The 17,166-nt window shown below is 39.1% G+C and overlaps 2 protein-coding genes across 2 annotated transcripts in view; both read right to left on the bottom strand.

Annotated features, from left to right (window-relative positions):
* Window positions 1-2,306: 2,306 nt before the first annotated feature.
* LOC307166577 (uncharacterized protein) lies at window positions 2,307-8,866 on the bottom strand. The gene is made up of 5 exons (XM_079885025.1): window positions 8,700-8,866; window positions 8,268-8,510; window positions 6,503-8,051; window positions 5,321-6,407; window positions 2,307-5,180 (listed from the first exon to the last, which is right to left on the bottom strand). Exons 2-5 carry the CDS (start codon window positions 8,469-8,471, stop codon window positions 3,278-3,280), a joined length of 4,743 nt encoding a protein of 1,580 aa, XP_079741151.1. The 5' UTR covers window positions 8,472-8,510; window positions 8,700-8,866; the 3' UTR covers window positions 2,307-3,277.
* plekhg2 (pleckstrin homology domain containing, family G (with RhoGef domain) member 2) overlaps window positions 8,503-17,166 on the bottom strand; it is a gene marked incomplete at its 3' end in the record, with an annotated part of 33,832 nt that continues 25,168 nt past the window's right edge. Inside the window, exons 5-16 of the mRNA XM_079887119.1 lie at window positions 14,087-14,153; window positions 12,889-12,935; window positions 11,580-11,730; window positions 10,468-10,599; window positions 10,145-10,327; window positions 9,905-9,997; window positions 9,720-9,806; window positions 9,546-9,579; window positions 9,367-9,459; window positions 9,177-9,275; window positions 8,926-8,964; window positions 8,503-8,510 (exon numbers count right to left, since the gene is read on the bottom strand). Coding sequence (XP_079743245.1) covers window positions 8,503-8,510; window positions 8,926-8,964; window positions 9,177-9,275; window positions 9,367-9,459; window positions 9,546-9,579; window positions 9,720-9,806; window positions 9,905-9,997; window positions 10,145-10,327; window positions 10,468-10,599; window positions 11,580-11,730; window positions 12,889-12,935; window positions 14,087-14,153 — 1,033 coding nt within the window. The remainder of the gene's footprint in view (window positions 8,511-8,925; window positions 8,965-9,176; window positions 9,276-9,366; window positions 9,460-9,545; window positions 9,580-9,719; window positions 9,807-9,904; window positions 9,998-10,144; window positions 10,328-10,467; window positions 10,600-11,579; window positions 11,731-12,888; window positions 12,936-14,086; window positions 14,154-17,166) is intronic.

Genomic DNA, 17,166 nt, shown 5'->3' with positions numbered 1-17,166 from the left:
CAGAAAAGCGGTAGCCTACAGGAAACACTGTTTATATGTATTTAATACTACAGTTGCAACAGCGTTAAATCCGAAAAATAACTCGTAATTACTACAAAAAAAAAAAAAAAAAATCCGGGAACCCAGCTGCATTTACAGACGAACAAATAAAATAAACATGTAGATGTAAAGATGTAGTGCATGCACTATATGCTATAGCCAAGGCGGAGCGATAATGTTTTAGTGCAGCAATAATCGTTTTACAGCTTGGCAAGAGAAGTGCACAGCAAAACTGTTTTCCAGATAGCAGGCTACAACAGCGCAACCTGTAACCCAATTTACGCGTTCTAATACCCGATATGATATGAAACAATATTTATTAATAATACAGGTGACACTTCTGTCAGATGCTGAGAAAAGCGTGTTGTCCTTATTCAGTTGGCTATCTTCGGTAAGATGAGATGTCAGGCCAAATGTCAGTAAAACTAACTAACTTTTCTGTCATACGGCTGATAGCCGTATACTGTCGTCAATTAACTCATGTAAGAATCAAAAAGGCGATTAAAGCTGTCAAAACTGCATGCATGTATTTGTTATACATGCGTCACGTCTGGATTCAAATATTCTGCTATGTGAGATCACAATGTAAGTCACAAACTGATATGTTTTAATGTCCAAATAAATGTGAGCACTGTTAATTTGTAAAGGACAAACAAAAATGGATATTTTTTAAATCCATAAAATAACTAATTTTACATTCTGGCAACATTACATTATGAAAAACATAACATTTTACATTATGTGCTGTTGACTTCCGCCTTGTTCACATTCTTGCACATGCATGGGGATTCAAAAGAGAACTTTTGTTTTCCTTTTTAATTTAGGTATGATAGAACTGTTGCAATTATTTATTTTGACAACTAATATAGAAAGTTAAATTTTTTTTTGACAAACTCTGAACTGGTTGAAGAGTTCATTGATTATATAAAACGCATTGAAGGTTGAATAATCTTTGGACTACAGTAGTTATCTGCATGTTATCTCATCCATGAAGATGCAACAATGTAGAACAAGCTATTGGAGATTTTGAGAACCAGAACCAAGCTAACTGAGCAAGTTGAACTTTAGCTATAGTGTGTGCCCTTTTATACTATTTAATTCATTTTAATATGAGGTGGTGGGTAATAATAAAAAAAAAAAAAAATTCACTCAGTATTCCATGATTCCTAATTCACTACTATCTCAATCACAATTAAGTACAAATTAACTGTATTCAGTTGTGTAGGCACTAAAACAGTCCAATACATTATAGTCAAATAATTTTTTATGATAAAATAATTCCGATTTCTGTGCCACTCCAGACTGGTTGCTGGCCCTTGCCTGGCCACCCTTATGAAAAAATCCTGGCTCCGCCAGTAATTGTGACACAAAATCCTAAATAAATAGCCTAATTTTGTGATATTTTTAAAATATTAATTAAACGCATTAAAGTCAGTAATATTTTTTCAAACTTGTTATTTGTGTCACGTCTGTATTTGATTGTAGCCTATGTGCCACTGAATGTTGTAATACCAGTGCTACTTTATGTTGTTTATTTCGCAAAGTCACAAACTGCCCATTCTAGGAAAGACACGAAGTCTCATGGGTCACTACGAATAACGTATAAGTCGCGTCCGTTACCGTAAACCTTTATTTTTACATGATGCTGCACGGACGCACGCCTGTAGGTGTCAGTAGTGAGAGTAACACTGGCCAACGCAATATTCTCATCTGTGGCTTTAATATTTCAAAACATATTTTATCAAATTATACAATAATGTTGTACACATTAACTCAGCGCTATAATAAATCATATGTTTGACAGGATAAAGCAAATTGTTATGCAAGTGGCACGTGACGCAATCCATTGGCACATCACACGTTTTAGTGACACATACCAATTTCCACTGGCACATGCCAGTTGGCCTGTGTCACAAAAACTGACATGTCTCTTTATGTTGTGGCACATCCAGTAGTGACACCTGCAGCTGTCTGCCTGAATATAATGTAGATTATGTAACATAGCCTATGCACAGTTACCGCCAGGGTACCTTTCGGCAAGCCCCCACCTTTTGGCACGCCCATTGCTCCAACCCACACTTGCTTAAACTTGCACTGAAACTTGAAGCTTTAAAGAAAATGACTATAATTTCACTTCAGGTCAAGCTTTTTTCCTTCTCTGGTCCCAGACACACCCATACAAAATCTACCATTGTATCACCTGTTTCTAAGCAAAATACCATTTGTTTTTACTAAAAGTTGTGGCAACACAATGGCACAATCACATATACACTATGCAGGTTTTATTTAGGTACAAATAACTGAGGGCACATTACAGTGTGGCAATCATGTTGTTTTTTTTTAAAGTACAGAGAGCAGAAGGAACATTTGTTTTCTTTACATAATGCGGCTGGCAGGCATGATGTGAAGCATAAAGGCCATAGGTAAACAAATCTGAGATATATGTTTAATTGGCTTAAGCATTAACTGATTGTGACAATCTCATTTAGAAATCAACAATGTATTACATTAAAAATAGACGATTTAAAACAGAATGTCCAAGAGTCCACTTGATCAGCATTACCTTGTCTTAGTCCACACCAGAGTACAGTTTTACATACATGATGGAATGCTTTTTTAATTGTATAGCAAACATTTTCATCAATGCAAAATATCAGATCAGATGTTTTGATGTTCATATTAACATCGATCAAAGCAGCTATTCATGTTCCCTTGTTTTAAAATGTCTTAAGCAAATTTGTATAGAACACAACATACATGAGAAAGGCTTGTCTGAAATGCACTATTTTCCAGACACGTCTGGACCACATTCGAGAAAAATGTGCAAAACAAAGAAACAAGTTAAGTGCCAGAAAACAACCATTTCATAAATAAGTTCTTTATATATCACAGCCATCTAAAAGCCTTAAATGACAGAGCCTTTAGTTCAATTACATCGAATTTGCATATTACAGTCTTAAAAGCAATAAAATAAACACTGCCAAAAATAGCAAAACAGTAATTTTATCTATGATTTACGGGTATCTTGGCCAGGAAGTAGGGTTGAGGGTTAAAAAATAACATAAAATCACTGACCATAGCATCAACTGGCTGACACCCGTATTTTACTGTCCATGAATTTTTCCCCTCTGAGTGAAGTGGACTTGGATCTCTAAGCTGACTCCTCTTCTACATGCTAAAGTGCCAGATAAAGTGTCTTTGAAGAATGAGGCACCATACCAGACCTCAGGAACACCACTCAAAGCCTTTTGCAGTTCTGCATTGAGAGGTTGCAGCTATTGATGCTGACCCTTCTCCTGCTCTGGCTATCTGTTACAGGGGACAGTGTTTGAGTCAGGCTGACTTGTGCATTGCTAAAGGATGCTATCCTCCCACTTCCGGCAATCTGCAAGTTGACGGTGGTGGCATAACTCGTTTTTAATGTTGTTTTGGACCCTTGATTAATAACACTATCTTCTGTTTTGCCCTCATCTGGGCAATGAATGAGAATCTCTCTCTCATTGGGGCTAACTGGAGCGACATAGGGACAGATCAGGGTGCTCCGACATGTAGATTCTGCAACCTCTATGTCATCTTGCTCTGTCTCGGTGTAGGACAAAGCATCGCTTTCAGTATTGGGCTCTGTATTGTATTTAATCAACAGATCATGTACATCCGGCCAGACAATGTTTGTGAAATGTTTTCCATTATGACTGGTCCTTTCGGCTGTTAGTCTGACAGGTGAAAGAGGGCCAGGGCTGATGGAATATGGGCTACCACTGTATGAACCCCCACGAGGACTTATTAACCCCAATTCTGAACCCACTGACCATCGTCCACTTTCTGCCCAAGACCTGCGTTCCTGTCTTTTTGGACTTGGTGGTCTATCCCCTAGAGCAACAAAGGGCAAACTGTTTCCTCGTAGCCTCCTCTGGTTCTGAGAGATGGTTGCTGAACATGGAGACATCCCCATTGGGGTAGGAGAGATTATTCTGGTGCCTTTTGCTGTAGAGTTTGTTTCCGCTTTTGTTGGAGAACATGCATTTGTTAATGAGGGATTCCTTGGCTGTGGATTAGCAAAGCCCCAGACACTTGTAGGAATGCCAATAGGGGGAGGAGATGTGATTCTGGGACTTTCACAGGGAGATAGTGAACAAGCTGACGTTGATCTTGAGATGTCCAAAGATAGAGGGGTAAAAAAGCCACCTTGTCTGGGGGCTCTGGGATTCGGTGGCTTTGTTACCAGATGACTTGAATGGTTCGGGGCAGGTGGAGGGGAGCAGATTCGAGTAATTGGAGAAGGGCAAATAGAGGGGGACTGTACACGAGAGCTGGGCTCGGAGGACGGGAAGGGCCGAGCCACCCTATTGTGCAAGGTTGTTCGTTGAGGATCGTGGAAATGAGGGAGTCCAACCACATTTGAGTATGGTGCTTTTTTGTGGTTAGTGGCCAACCCATTATTACTCAAACTGTTGTTATTGTTGTTGTTGTTGTTATTATCATTTAAACTGGTATAAGGAGGCTGCTCAAGAGCAGCAGAGCTTGGGCTGTTAGCAGATGGAGTTGAATGGAGGCTAACTGGAGGTGCAGGGGATATTGACCGCTGACTACGAAAAGGAGGAGGGGTCTGAACTGTTGCTGGACTAGATCGAAGACTGTTTGATCTACATGGGGATGGAGAAGACCTTGGGGGTTGACCTTGGGGATTTCCTACCCCAGTGCTGGATGTACTTCTAAAACCTGACTCCACACTTAAGTCTAAGGTGATGGATTTAGGTGATGGTGACCTAAGTCTAACTGAAGATGTGGGCAGAGGAGAGGAGCTTACAGGTGGGGAAGCAGTCTGAAGATGTGCACCTCTCTTGGCCATGTTTTGAGAAATCGTCTGACTGATACAAGAGGCAGCAAGAGACTTTGCAAGAGCTGAGGCCGTTGAGGACGGTCTGGAGTTCTGGGCACCTCTAACTGGAGAGGGTGATCGCATTCGCAAGTTTGGGCTAAAGGCAGAGGGTGGTTTTGCATCTAATGGACGTCCAACACCAAAGGGAATGTTTAATGGCTTATCATTAACAGTATGGAATAAAGATTGTCTGTTATGAGAAAGGCCAAAATCAGAAGTATCCTGGATCTGTTCCTCAGTCTGCAATGAACTATTTGGTACTCTGAAAAGCAAGATAAGACACAGATTAAAATTAAATCAAATACTTTAGTGCTGTTATATAAACTACAACAGCATAACCTAAATTTCAACTGGGTAAATCCTATAACTACAGCTTGGTTTGTGATATGCTCAGCAGACTACCTTTGAGCGACTGAAGATGATGAATTCCAATTGGCAAAGGGACTCCTCTTTCCAGCAGTGGAGGGTAGATTAGAAGGTCTTTGGCTTGTAAACCTTGGAAGCTCATCAAATGAAGGTCCAGCTAAAGAGGGTGTAGAGGGTGGGCTAAAAGACTTTGAATTATTGCTCAGGTCTTCTTTGGATTTAACATCCAGAGGACTACACTTGCTGCATGTACCAAGCAGAGGCGGCAGTTGTGTAGGGATAGTTGTATCCTCCTGCAACTGGGCCAAAGGGTCTGACTGCTCTGACCCCTCGGAGATTATCAAAGTGTTTGAAACACAGTTTTTCAAGAAGGCTGCTAGCTTTAATGGGGGACATGTACCTACTTCGTTAACAGAGGTCACTACAGGTGTTATTTTCTCCAAACTAGTGGTTTCAGTATCATCTTGGACCAGCTTGGATTTCAAATGTCCTGTATGCATTTCATCTTGTTGATCATCAATGGTCAATATTCTTTCACAATACTGTACAGTTGAGGCACTTTTCTCATCCACACTGTGAGTCTCTTCCTCTAAATTTTTAATGACTACTGGGTCAATAAAATGTTGACTACTTGGACCAGAATTGCTCACAAAAGCAGGGTTTTCCTCATGCGTTATCTGACCTTCTTCAGTCCCATTTCTTGCAATGAATTTGTCCTCAACATTTGAATAGTTCTCCTGAAGGGACTGTGATATGTTGTAAGCATGCTCATTTAAAGGAAATTCAGAGAGGTTGGATGGCATTTCTTGGACATGAGTTCCAGAAGTTGAAAGTGAAAAGGATTGAGCTCCTTCATGTTGTTTAGACTCACATTTTTCTAAGGAGCTTTCTCTATGGTCTGATATCACAGAGACCTGTGATTCCATAACAGTTGTTAATATTTCAACTGAAGCAGTAGAGGATTCAGCAGAAGAAAAAGATAATGAATCAGATCCAATTGTTGAGATCTCATCTGGAGGCCCAATGAGATTACAATCATTTTCTTGCTGATACATTGTAGACAGCTTCTCTCTTAAAATAATGTGACCAAAAGGCTCAGTAGATGTGGATACGGAAGATTCTTCTGCAACAAAACAGTAGACAACATTTTATTAAACATATTTAAAATAACATTTTTCAATCACACAAGATAATAATTAAACTATATTAAGAGCTCACCTGCGGGCTGACTTAGTATTCTCATGTCCCCCCGATGCAGCTGTACTTGCTGTGACTTAGGTGAAGTGCTCCCTTTTCCTTCCACTAACCATGCTCCTCTACCCACTCGTGTTTTCTTCTGATGTAGTGGTACCTTCATGCTGCTTGCCTTGGCAGTGTACATGCGTGCAAGCATTTGCACTTTATTAAGAATCTTTTCTGAGTTCTCTACCAAGCATTGGTTGACTGGTCCACCCTCAAAAAAACCTAAATCTGGTACCTCTGCCATTCCTTCGTAAAGGGTATGACTACAGGTTACCACCTTGTCATGACGTGACCACCGGCCAACTTTAATCTGACTGGGAAGGCTATCCAGGCTTCCATTAGAAGACATTCTAGCTCTGTTTCTTCTTCCATATTGAAGAGATGTATCCGATGTCTCTGTTATCTGCAGATTAGAAGGGTCTGAAGTGTCTGGATGGTTTTGTGAACATTCATAATGCTTATGCTGTACTAGGGGTGTTGTGCAATTTATAGATGTCTTATTTTTCTCAGGAACATCTGTCTGTTCAACACAGCTGTTCACTCTTGAGAGAGGGACATTCAGATTGTTTTGAGACTCTTGGCCAATTCTTTCTTTCTCCTTCCACAGTTTCATACAGGGACTGAACTCTACAGAATGATCCTTTTGTTCTGCCGTCTTGCTGTCTAATTCTTCTTTTTGTTCTTGGATAACATCTGAATGTGAGAGAGCAGATTCCTGATGTTTGAAAGTCTGGTCAGACTCACTCGTCTGACCACACTGGTCAGCCTGGTCTGATATTGGAAGTAATGAAGATGCTGAGTCTGTTTCAACACAGTCTGAGTGGCCACTCTCAGACTCAACTAGACTGTCTTGGTGAACAGGAACATTGAATCGGGACACAGAATCCTTCACTAATCCTGCAGGAATATTAGAGAAGCTGTTCCTTCGTGCCATCTGACCCTCCTCGACACCTGCCTCTGCTGCCTCATAATAGCTGCGTATCTTCTCAATAATCTGCTTGTCACTTTTGGTCAGTTTTTGGTCAGGTTCTACTTTGGGGACAAGAGAGATGTCAGTTGTTTTCAATGTAGTGGCAATGTGAGCACAAGCTGAACTGGCCTCACATGCCGTGTCATCAGTTTTGTCCAAATTATCAGATAGGTGAGGTTCTTCACTTTTACTAACAGAGTCCTCAGTATATTTTTCCCCTTTTTCACTTATGGCTTTCTCCATCTCTGGTTTGGATGATTCACTATGTCTGGGCTCTGGTACTGTCAACTCTTCTAAATGATTCACTTCTTTGGGGGTGTGCAATGGTGATGATGCTCTCTCAAGCTCCTCTGGTGAAGCAACATTTGCTTCACAGGATGGATAACTGTTCTCATCTTTCTCTGACCCATCCACCAGTTCATTGTCTGCCTCTGATATTTTGGTATTATTTGTCTGATGTTTATTTTCATCCACCTCAGATATTAGTGGTTTGGATTCATCTGACTGCTGTGCCTCCAGTGGCTCGACTTCCAGGGACTCTGGAGTCAACTGGCACTATGGAAGAAAGTACACCAAAAAAAAAAAAAGTAAGTAAAATGCCATTTTCCTATAACTAGAAGCTTACATTAACAAATTAACAGCATTACTGCTACACAATCAGAGATTTCAATGTGAAAACCAGTAGTAGAGAAGCATTGTGCTGAGTTACTACAGCAATTACTATCTCTGAATATTGTTTGAGGTTTCAAAATGTTTTTGTGCAATATGTACCACTTCAGACGTTAACTCTGCCATGCCTTGTCGAGCACGGCTCTGGTTAATGAACTGCATGATTTCCTCAGTAATAGACAGTGTTGGTGGTGGAGAAAGTGGGGTCATGTCATCCTCATCTTGACATAAAACCAGATCATCACGGCCAGATTCAACTTCAATGACAGAGGATGCCAGAGTACTGGTACTGCCTGAAGAGCCCATGCTATCAGCCTGTGGGCACAACTCCCCTTCACTACCAGCCTGGGAACCCATTAATAGACAAAAGCGTAGACATATATGCTATTAGATATTAGCTATTATATTAACATTTTATCATTTCTGAGTACACAAACCCTGTTGCTACAAGGTTGCATTTTGTCGTAGAAATTTATATAATTAAGGCTTTGTATACAATATATAATGTTAAATGGAAGAAAATGAAATTCACACCTTTAAAGAACCTGGATTCCATAAGCAGTGAAGCCATGGCAGATCAGAAAAAGAAAAATAGAAACAAAAAATGATTTTGCTTTCTTTAAAAAAAAAAAAACATTTCCATTCTTAAAATCTTTCAAATTATATAACTTTTTCACATTCATTTTGAAAGACTCATCATCACTGACCAAATAAAAACAAGATAACACAACAAAATGAAATAACTTATGTTTAAACTCACCACTTTGCTGGAATGCAGCTTCTATATCTTTGGCAGGGGCTTGATGCAAATAAAGATTATATTTTAGACTTTAAACTTTAGTTTTTGCCAAAGTACAAAAGATCAAGAATTGGTGACAGTATCAATATAACATGACGAAAAATACAATAAAAAAGAAAAAATTATTATGCAACTGTATTTATAAATAAAATTATTTTGAGAACATAATCATTTGAGGCCTCATTCAGAATATGAGATTAGATTAGATTCACCAGACTGTCTCCTCCCACGCTTGTATGGCAGGTTTCCCTCTAAGAGGAGTGGAAGGCATTTCCTGGCTTTCTCAGGGGTGTAGATGAACTCTGGTGGTTCTGTCAGAAGTTATGAAAGTAATTTTTATGAGTATATGAATCAGAGCGGGTTGACATTTTAAGGTATTCTAATAAACACTATCTGCCAGACCTGATTGCCTTCTTCCTCTGTGGTAGTTATGAACATCATCCAATCGTGGAGAAGGCATTGGCTTTCTTATTGGCTCCTGATCAAACTGTGGGGCTAAACAAAACACAAAACATTAATAATCCACAGCATTTAAAACACTCAGTGCCGCAAGCAATAGTTTACAAGCAGTGAACACTTACACTGACAGAAGTTGTCACCAAGAACCTGTCTTGCCTGGAAAACATATTAAGTTATTTAATACTATAGTGTCCTTCTGTGAACTATGTATAACTGAACCAGTCAGTTTTAACTGTACATTATCTCTTATATAGTGATTGATAGTTTGACATATAAACAACTCCTTCACTACTTACTTTTTGGGGCAAGGATGCAGGATGGTTCTCCACTATCATCCTCTTGAGGTAATGTAGCCACAGCCGCTTCTCCTCCTGGTTTTTAGCCTACAGATAAGGTAAGGTTGAACAGAAGGTTGTCAATGTACATTATAAAAAGTGTCCTTTTATATATTTGTATATATTTTTATTTTTATATACTTTACCTGAACAATGTGTTGCTGTTTTGGGATTGTTTGGTCAGACACCTTAAAACAGAGGGGATCCTTCATGTTTTCCACTAAGAGCAGATTACAGCACTTGAAAGATGAGAGGAAGAAATAGAGCAACATTAGGTCTGCATATCCCAAATCCTGTAAATATAATACTATATTCCTACTGTAGATTTACGGTAGATTTGGAAAGAAAACTTAACTTAAATATGATGACAAATTATGATGACTTACAAAGATGTGAGTACTGTATATGAAATGATCCAGCCTCTTCTTGGCAATGAGAAGCATTTTGTCAAAAAGAAAGAATGCTCTTTCCTTTTTCACACGCTGAACCCGGAAGGAACCTTCAAGAACCAGTTCCCCAAAACCGCTGAGATCAGGACCAGTCCAGTTCAGCAACAGGCTCTCAATCTCCTATAATTATTATTATTGATTTTTTTTTTGCTTTTTACATTTGCAGTTGCAATAGAATTAAATACATTGAACTCTCACACTTACAGATACAATACACTTATTGTAAAAAGTCATAGGGAGCATTTGATGTCCGGGATTACCTGAAGTCTGACTGCATGTTCCTGTTTCCTCTTCATGTCATTGATGTACCAGGCAACTGCTGTCATGGTTATAATGGCTTCTTCTACCACCTCATACCCTGGATCACTTTTATCAAAGTGTTTGGATAGTTCCTACCACAAGGGGGTGACAACATATCAGCTGTACAGTAGAGCCCTGCGCGGGACTGTTTTCTTCATCCCGCTCCCGCCGAATTTCTGACCATTACCGCCCGCTCCCGCAACGTATGTGTTACACTCCCGCCCGCTCCCGCAATATGTATGTCCACTCCCGCCCGCACCCGCAAAACTCTGAGAATTTATTCCCGCACAATAATAGAGATGCATTGATTTTGTCTCTTCTCCCGTCCCGCAGGAAAAAAAACATGTATTTGTATTGCTATTATTGAAGAGATTCATGGGGTTGTTTGTTTCGTTTCCCTGGCCGGTATGTATTCTGGACACATACACACAGGACAATGGAGGAAATCGAGTGTATGCTGTTTTTGGATGGTTTTGTTTTTGTTTTTGCTGTTTTTATTCAGGATACTCCGTCTGGCGCGTGCAATGATGACGCAGTGAATAGTGATGATTCTCTCTGATCAGCAGTCTGCTGCCGTGTTTTCACGTCACATTTTAGTATCGCCTCAGCTCGCTTAGAACCTCGCCGGAGGTGGTACGAAAAAAAAGTAGCCTACCTGGAAGCAGATGCAGTTACAACTTTTACACAGAGGAAAACCAAACAAAGGCGAGGCGAGTCGAGTCGATCCGAGCCGAGGATTGCTGGTACTGTGTAGTGAAAAAGTGCCATTATTGACATCTCCATCATGTCGCTAGGCTACCTCCCGATCCCGCAGTGTTTTTTTTTAGCCGCCCATTCCCGCCCGCAGCAAAGTTCAAACCGCCCGCTCCCGCGAGATTTGCGTTGGGTCCCGCGGGACCCGGCGGGACTCAATCCCAATGCAGCCCTCTACTGTACAGTCTGGCAGGAGTTATACATTTCTTTTTAAAGGGCCAGGGTTTGGTTGGCTGGCATGGCCCCATTTGCCCTGCTGGTAGATGCCAGGATCAGAGCTAAAATCAGCACTGCTGTCACTGCATTGTACTCCACTGACCTGCAGTAGAAGGTGGTATTTAAGAATCCTTTGCACCGGTTTCAGCAGGTAGGTCTCCAGAGGCAACGAGTGGCACAGGGTGGCCTGCCTTTCCTGGAAGAAGCGCACCAGGCTCTCATTCTTCATGCAGTCCCGCAGGACGGTTACTGAGCTGGACGGAAACAGGGAGGAAGATATTTAAGCAGGGTGGTCTACTGGGAGACTCATCAGTTTTGCAGCTTTGCCTGACAGCACTTCATCTTATAAGGACTGCAGTAATGCATTCAGCTGATGGGTCTGTAAACCTACAAATGTACTTACAAAAACACTCAGACTCTTCGCATACAGTCTCTAAATGCTAAATTCAACTCAGAAGTACTTGTTTTGGTGAAACCTCCTGCTTCTTCCATTTTCACACAAAATGTGTTTTTTCTCAGTATAACTTTGTTTCAACATCATTAGATGCATACGAGTACTGCCATGTCAAATATTTTTAAGAAATATTCTCTCAAGAATCTGTATTAAGACGAATCAGCGCTGCAGTGTTTGCTGTCTATTAATATGCAACAACTAATTCTCTAAAGGTGGATCAGAATCAGCTCTAGCAGAACATCTGTTGCTGTTGTACCAGAAGCCCATGGGAATACTAAGAGAGGGGCTGCAAAGTATTTCCAAGTAGTCATCACCCAAGCATGTCTGCCTCTGATATGTCTGATTTTCCACTAGACATATAGTTAACATTGACTAATTAAAACCACAGGACATTCATCAAAAATATCTTACATGATTATACATCATTGTGGTTGACATCTACATCACATGAATCTAATTACGTTTACTGCAAAAATGCCACATACTTGTAGAATTATGCAACAGCATTGATGAGTTTTCAGCGTATTAAGGTTTTTAAAACTTTAATCAATTTAAAATACTATATAATTAAAATGTATATATAAGTAATATACATTTAAATATACATATATACATAAATATATATTTAAAGTAAATTTCAACTAAATTCACTTGCAGTGTGCAATCATCTGCACATATTATTGCAATGTTTGGGGTTGGTGAGATTTTTAATGTTGTTGAAAGACTATATTCATATATTTTTCAAATATATTATAACATGTAATTTATTCCTATGATAGCAAAGTTGACTTTTCAGCATCATTACTCAAGTCCTCAGTGTCACACGATTCTTCAGAAATAATTTTTGCACAGGAAAATATTTAATATTATTAAAAATGTTGAATAAAGTTGACTCCAAACTTTTGAACAGCACTGTAGTGTACATGATATAAGAGAAATAGAAATATTCTTCACTTACTTGGGGTAATTCATGCAGTAAATGGTGTAAATGTCAAAAGCTTCACTCTAAAAAAAAAAAAAGAAAAAGATTAATAATATTAATTGGTTTCAAAGACTGATTGACCTTTATTATTTATTGTACCAACAAAAATACACTTCAAATTCTGGACATCACTTGCTGTTTAAAATATGCAGAGTGTGGTGTTATGAAACCAGACAAAAATATAACAGACAGAAAAAAAATGGCACAATCTAGACTGGCATTCACTTGGCAGTATGGGAGATTTTTCCACTAAATGTTTGTGTACCAAAAACAGAAGCAGTACCAGAACAACCCAATCAAGTGAACCCCGTCATCTGGCAATGGCCACTGTACCCAGATTTGACCAGATATGGGCAGCTCAGCTTCAGTTACAGTCACTGCAAGCATGTAAACACATCAAATATTTGCTCTATTTGGGGCCTGATCTCTAGACTAGAGGCATTGCTTTGATTTGGATTTGGAAGTTTTGGCTTTTTTGATGCTACTGAGACTATGGGGCGGGGGGGGGGGAAACCTGACTCTGAGCCTCTGCTGCATTAGAGAAGGTTAAATTGAGCGAAACCTCAAAATAACCCACCGGTAATGGCTTAATCAAATGTACTCTGTGCTCCGGCCAGTGCTAATTTATCCGAACAGTGGCCTCTTCAGCAGGAGGTAAACATTGGGTCTTGGTGCTTGAGACACTGCCTCTGGCAACTGAAAGGTAAAGAACGATTTCCTTTTCTAAACCAAGAAACAAATCATTGCAGAAATAAGAATGAGCACATTCAACCCCTGTACCACTCCAAACAATGATGTCCTTGTCTGGTTCCCATCCCAGTCTGGTCTGCTCATTGTTGTGTCATTGTGGTGTGGAGACAAGAGCACCAAAATTGTCTGCAAATGCACTTAGCTGACGTGTGCATGTGTTAAAAGTTCAACACAGTTGCTGGTATGTTTAGGTTTCACAGAGTCCATCTGTTTTTCTGGCCCAAACATTTCTTTGTGCTTCTGCCACACTGCCAATTGAAGGCCCCAACATAACACATTAACAAAACTGGATTTCCCTTAGACAACAGTCCTAGAATGACGTGCATTAAAACACAAACTCCTTGTCTTGAGATATATGTATTGTATGCCTTCTAATAAGGTGTTAAACAGGAAGAAATGTATTTTTTATTTGTCATGTGCTTACCCTCTCCACAAAGCATTCTGCTATGGCTGCCGCATGGGGGCTTCGTTCCAGATCTTCCAAAAGCTCACTATGAAAAAAAGATTCAATTCAGTTTTTCGTGCATGACAAAAGTATTTCTGCTCACATATTCTCACAAAAGCATTTGCAAGCTGAAAAATCTATTGAGTGTCATATAAAAACCAGTTTTCTGACATGAGTCTATTTGTATGTTTAAATGTTGCTATTCCTTTTCTGAGGAAACATCTGGTACTGGACACTCTTGACTGGAACAAGCTCAAACTCCAGCCTGCATTTCTAAACAGCATTTATTTCTTTTTTATCATTTAGTAAACTCTTGTCTAAATGCACACAGATGGGAAGCTTTTCATTTTGGCTCGATTTCCTCCAAACGTGTTCCAATATCCCCACAGTCAAACTTGAAAACCTTTCTACACTATTAAGAATAAAGGTTCCAAAAGGGGGTTTTCACAGCAATGCCATTTCAGGTTCCCCAGAGAACCTTTCAGTAAAAAGTTCTTAAAATAATGTTTTTCTTAGCGCAAAGAATGTTTAAATAGTCTGAATAAACTTTTTTTTCTCTATAAAGAACTTTTTGTGCAATGGAAAGGTTCCATGGATGTTAAAGGTTCTTCATGGAACCATAGATGGCAAAAAAGAACCTTTATTTTGAGAGTGTACACATATTTTCTACATTCTGCTGGTGGGGAAAAGCTCAATTTAGGAAGTAAATCAATGAAAAAAACATATTTTGCATTATATAGGCTGGTAACAGTGTCTGGAAAGGAAGCTTTAGTAAATAAAGTAAAGTAAATAAAGGAAGCTTGGTTTAGTAAAACCATCTCTATTGTGACTCAAACACTAAAAGGAAACAAATGGATTTTCCCTCAAGTGTTATGGAGTTGATATGAACTCTTGTGGTCGGAGGGAGTTTTTCGACTGATGATGAGTGGTTGTACATTTTCTGACTATGTTCTGAAGGGTTAAACGAAAGCTGTGTGAAGGCTCGCACGCTGTATTTCATTCAGTCCATTAGCAAAACTCCAATATTCATTCCCACAAGGCCCCCAAACCGCCAGGCCGGTCAGTCTCGAGGGATCCCTCCTTGCATGTCGTGAAAGAAAACAACGTGACGCTCTCTAAACACTATGGACTTTCCTTCATGTGGCTGAGGGGAAAAGTTCGGAAGGAAACCGCAGAACTCCAGCCTTCATCATCCTCTCTTCCCCTCTGAAGACGAAACTCATTTAGTGGCTGACCTTTGTGGTGGGGGGACTTCATTGTGGTTATAAAGGAAATTGAATGAGTTTATGCATGATTTCTTAGATTGTCCAGAGAGCTTGATGTTCTAGGTGCCTGTAGGGATGGGATGTTCTTGACCGATGACTTGAATGTCTTGAAAAGGTGTGTCATAATAACAACACATAGTTCTGTAATTTGTAATTGTAAAGCAATAAAGATATTACTGTCGATTCAAAGCCACAAGTATCTGCTTTCTGGTCTGAACTGTAGTAGATAAGTTGGATTCAATTAGATCTTGGCAAATCTTGTGAGGTTTTGGCCCTTTCACTCAAATCCCAGGAAAGTGTTGGCGGACCAAAGGTTTGAGACTTGAAATATGTGTGTTACATTCATACTTAATACTTTCCCAGGTTCTTCTTTGCCAGATACGGTACATACAAAGAGATATTTGAGTGTTTAGGATCATATTTGAGGTATAATGAGAAATTTAATACATTAAGACACTTCTTTGAACGTGTCAGGATTGGCTACCAAACCATGTAGCAAAATCATACAACAGACTACAATGAAGAACAGCAAAAAAAAATAAAAAGATTCATTTTCAGGAGTTATGACCAGAGACAGGGAGTTACCTGAAAGAAACTTTTTTTTTCTTTTTCTTTTTTTACGTAATTCCCTTTGTCCCATTCAGTCTTCACATCACCCTTCCCCTTTTTTTATGATCTCTTCTCAACCCATAAGTTGTCTTCTCTCGATTCATTCTCTCCTCCTAGTCTTATCCCTTTCTTTTGTCTTACTCCCACCATTCATCTATTAACATGGTGTGTATAACTCAAACAGAAGTTCGCTGCATTACAGTTCCTTTTATCTAGCTCGTATTTCCCACAGCAGTCAAGCCTTTATTTTCGCTGGAGACGCAGCATCCTATGGAGGGGGAAATTCACACAGTCATTCTTCTTTTTTATACATTATACAAATCCTCAGGACAAATCTACACCCGTTATTTCTCCCGAATGTGATCAAAGCAGACAGTGAGACAGTGAGGAGACAAGAGAGCAGTGAAATGAATGCTTTGGGAAAAACCAGATTTGTCTTTATTAAGAAAAGAACACTCCTAATTCTCAGTGTTAAGGTCGAATCCAAAATGAAGTCAAAGCATTGTACACTGGCAGATCGTGACCTCATGCAAGCACACACAGTAGGTAAAGGTTGCTATGTCACTTAACGGAGGGATGTGTCTGGGCAGTTAAGTGTCTTTCAATGGATCTGTCCCAAATTATACCTAATGTGTACATTTTTATAAGCAAGTCCCAGTAGTTTTATTAAAAGTAAAAGAAAAAAATTATGGTTATATGAAGATCGCATAGAATAATTATTAATATTTCCATTATAAATATAATTTATATTAATAAAGTATTATGAACATTATTTGTATAATTTTTCAAAAAATTATGACTGTCCTACAATTGTGATGTAATTTTTCCCTTAAGTTGGTGTGCTTAAGGAGACAAACATGAAGAGCTTGATGCAAAAAGTGTAAAAACACTTTGGAGTCAGTGAAATTTTATTCATGTTTCTGAAAGAAATCTCTTATGGTCACACAGACTGCATTTACTTGATCAAAAATTCCATAAACCAGTAACATTGTAAAGCATTATTACAATGTAAAATAATTGTTTTCTGTTCTTTCTTTCTCAGACACCATTCTAATATGCTGATTTGGTGCTCAAAAACATTCATTATTATTATTAATTTTAAAAAACAGTTGTACTGCTTAATATTTTTTGTGACACTTTTTTCAGGAATCTTTGATGAATAGAATGTTTAAAAACAGCCCTCAT

Source organism: Squalius cephalus (assembly GCF_949319135.1).
Source record: "Squalius cephalus genome assembly, chromosome: 11".
Taxonomy (NCBI): Eukaryota; Metazoa; Chordata; class Actinopteri; order Cypriniformes; family Leuciscidae; genus Squalius; species Squalius cephalus.
This window is presented reverse-complemented; position numbering and strand designations above follow the sequence as displayed.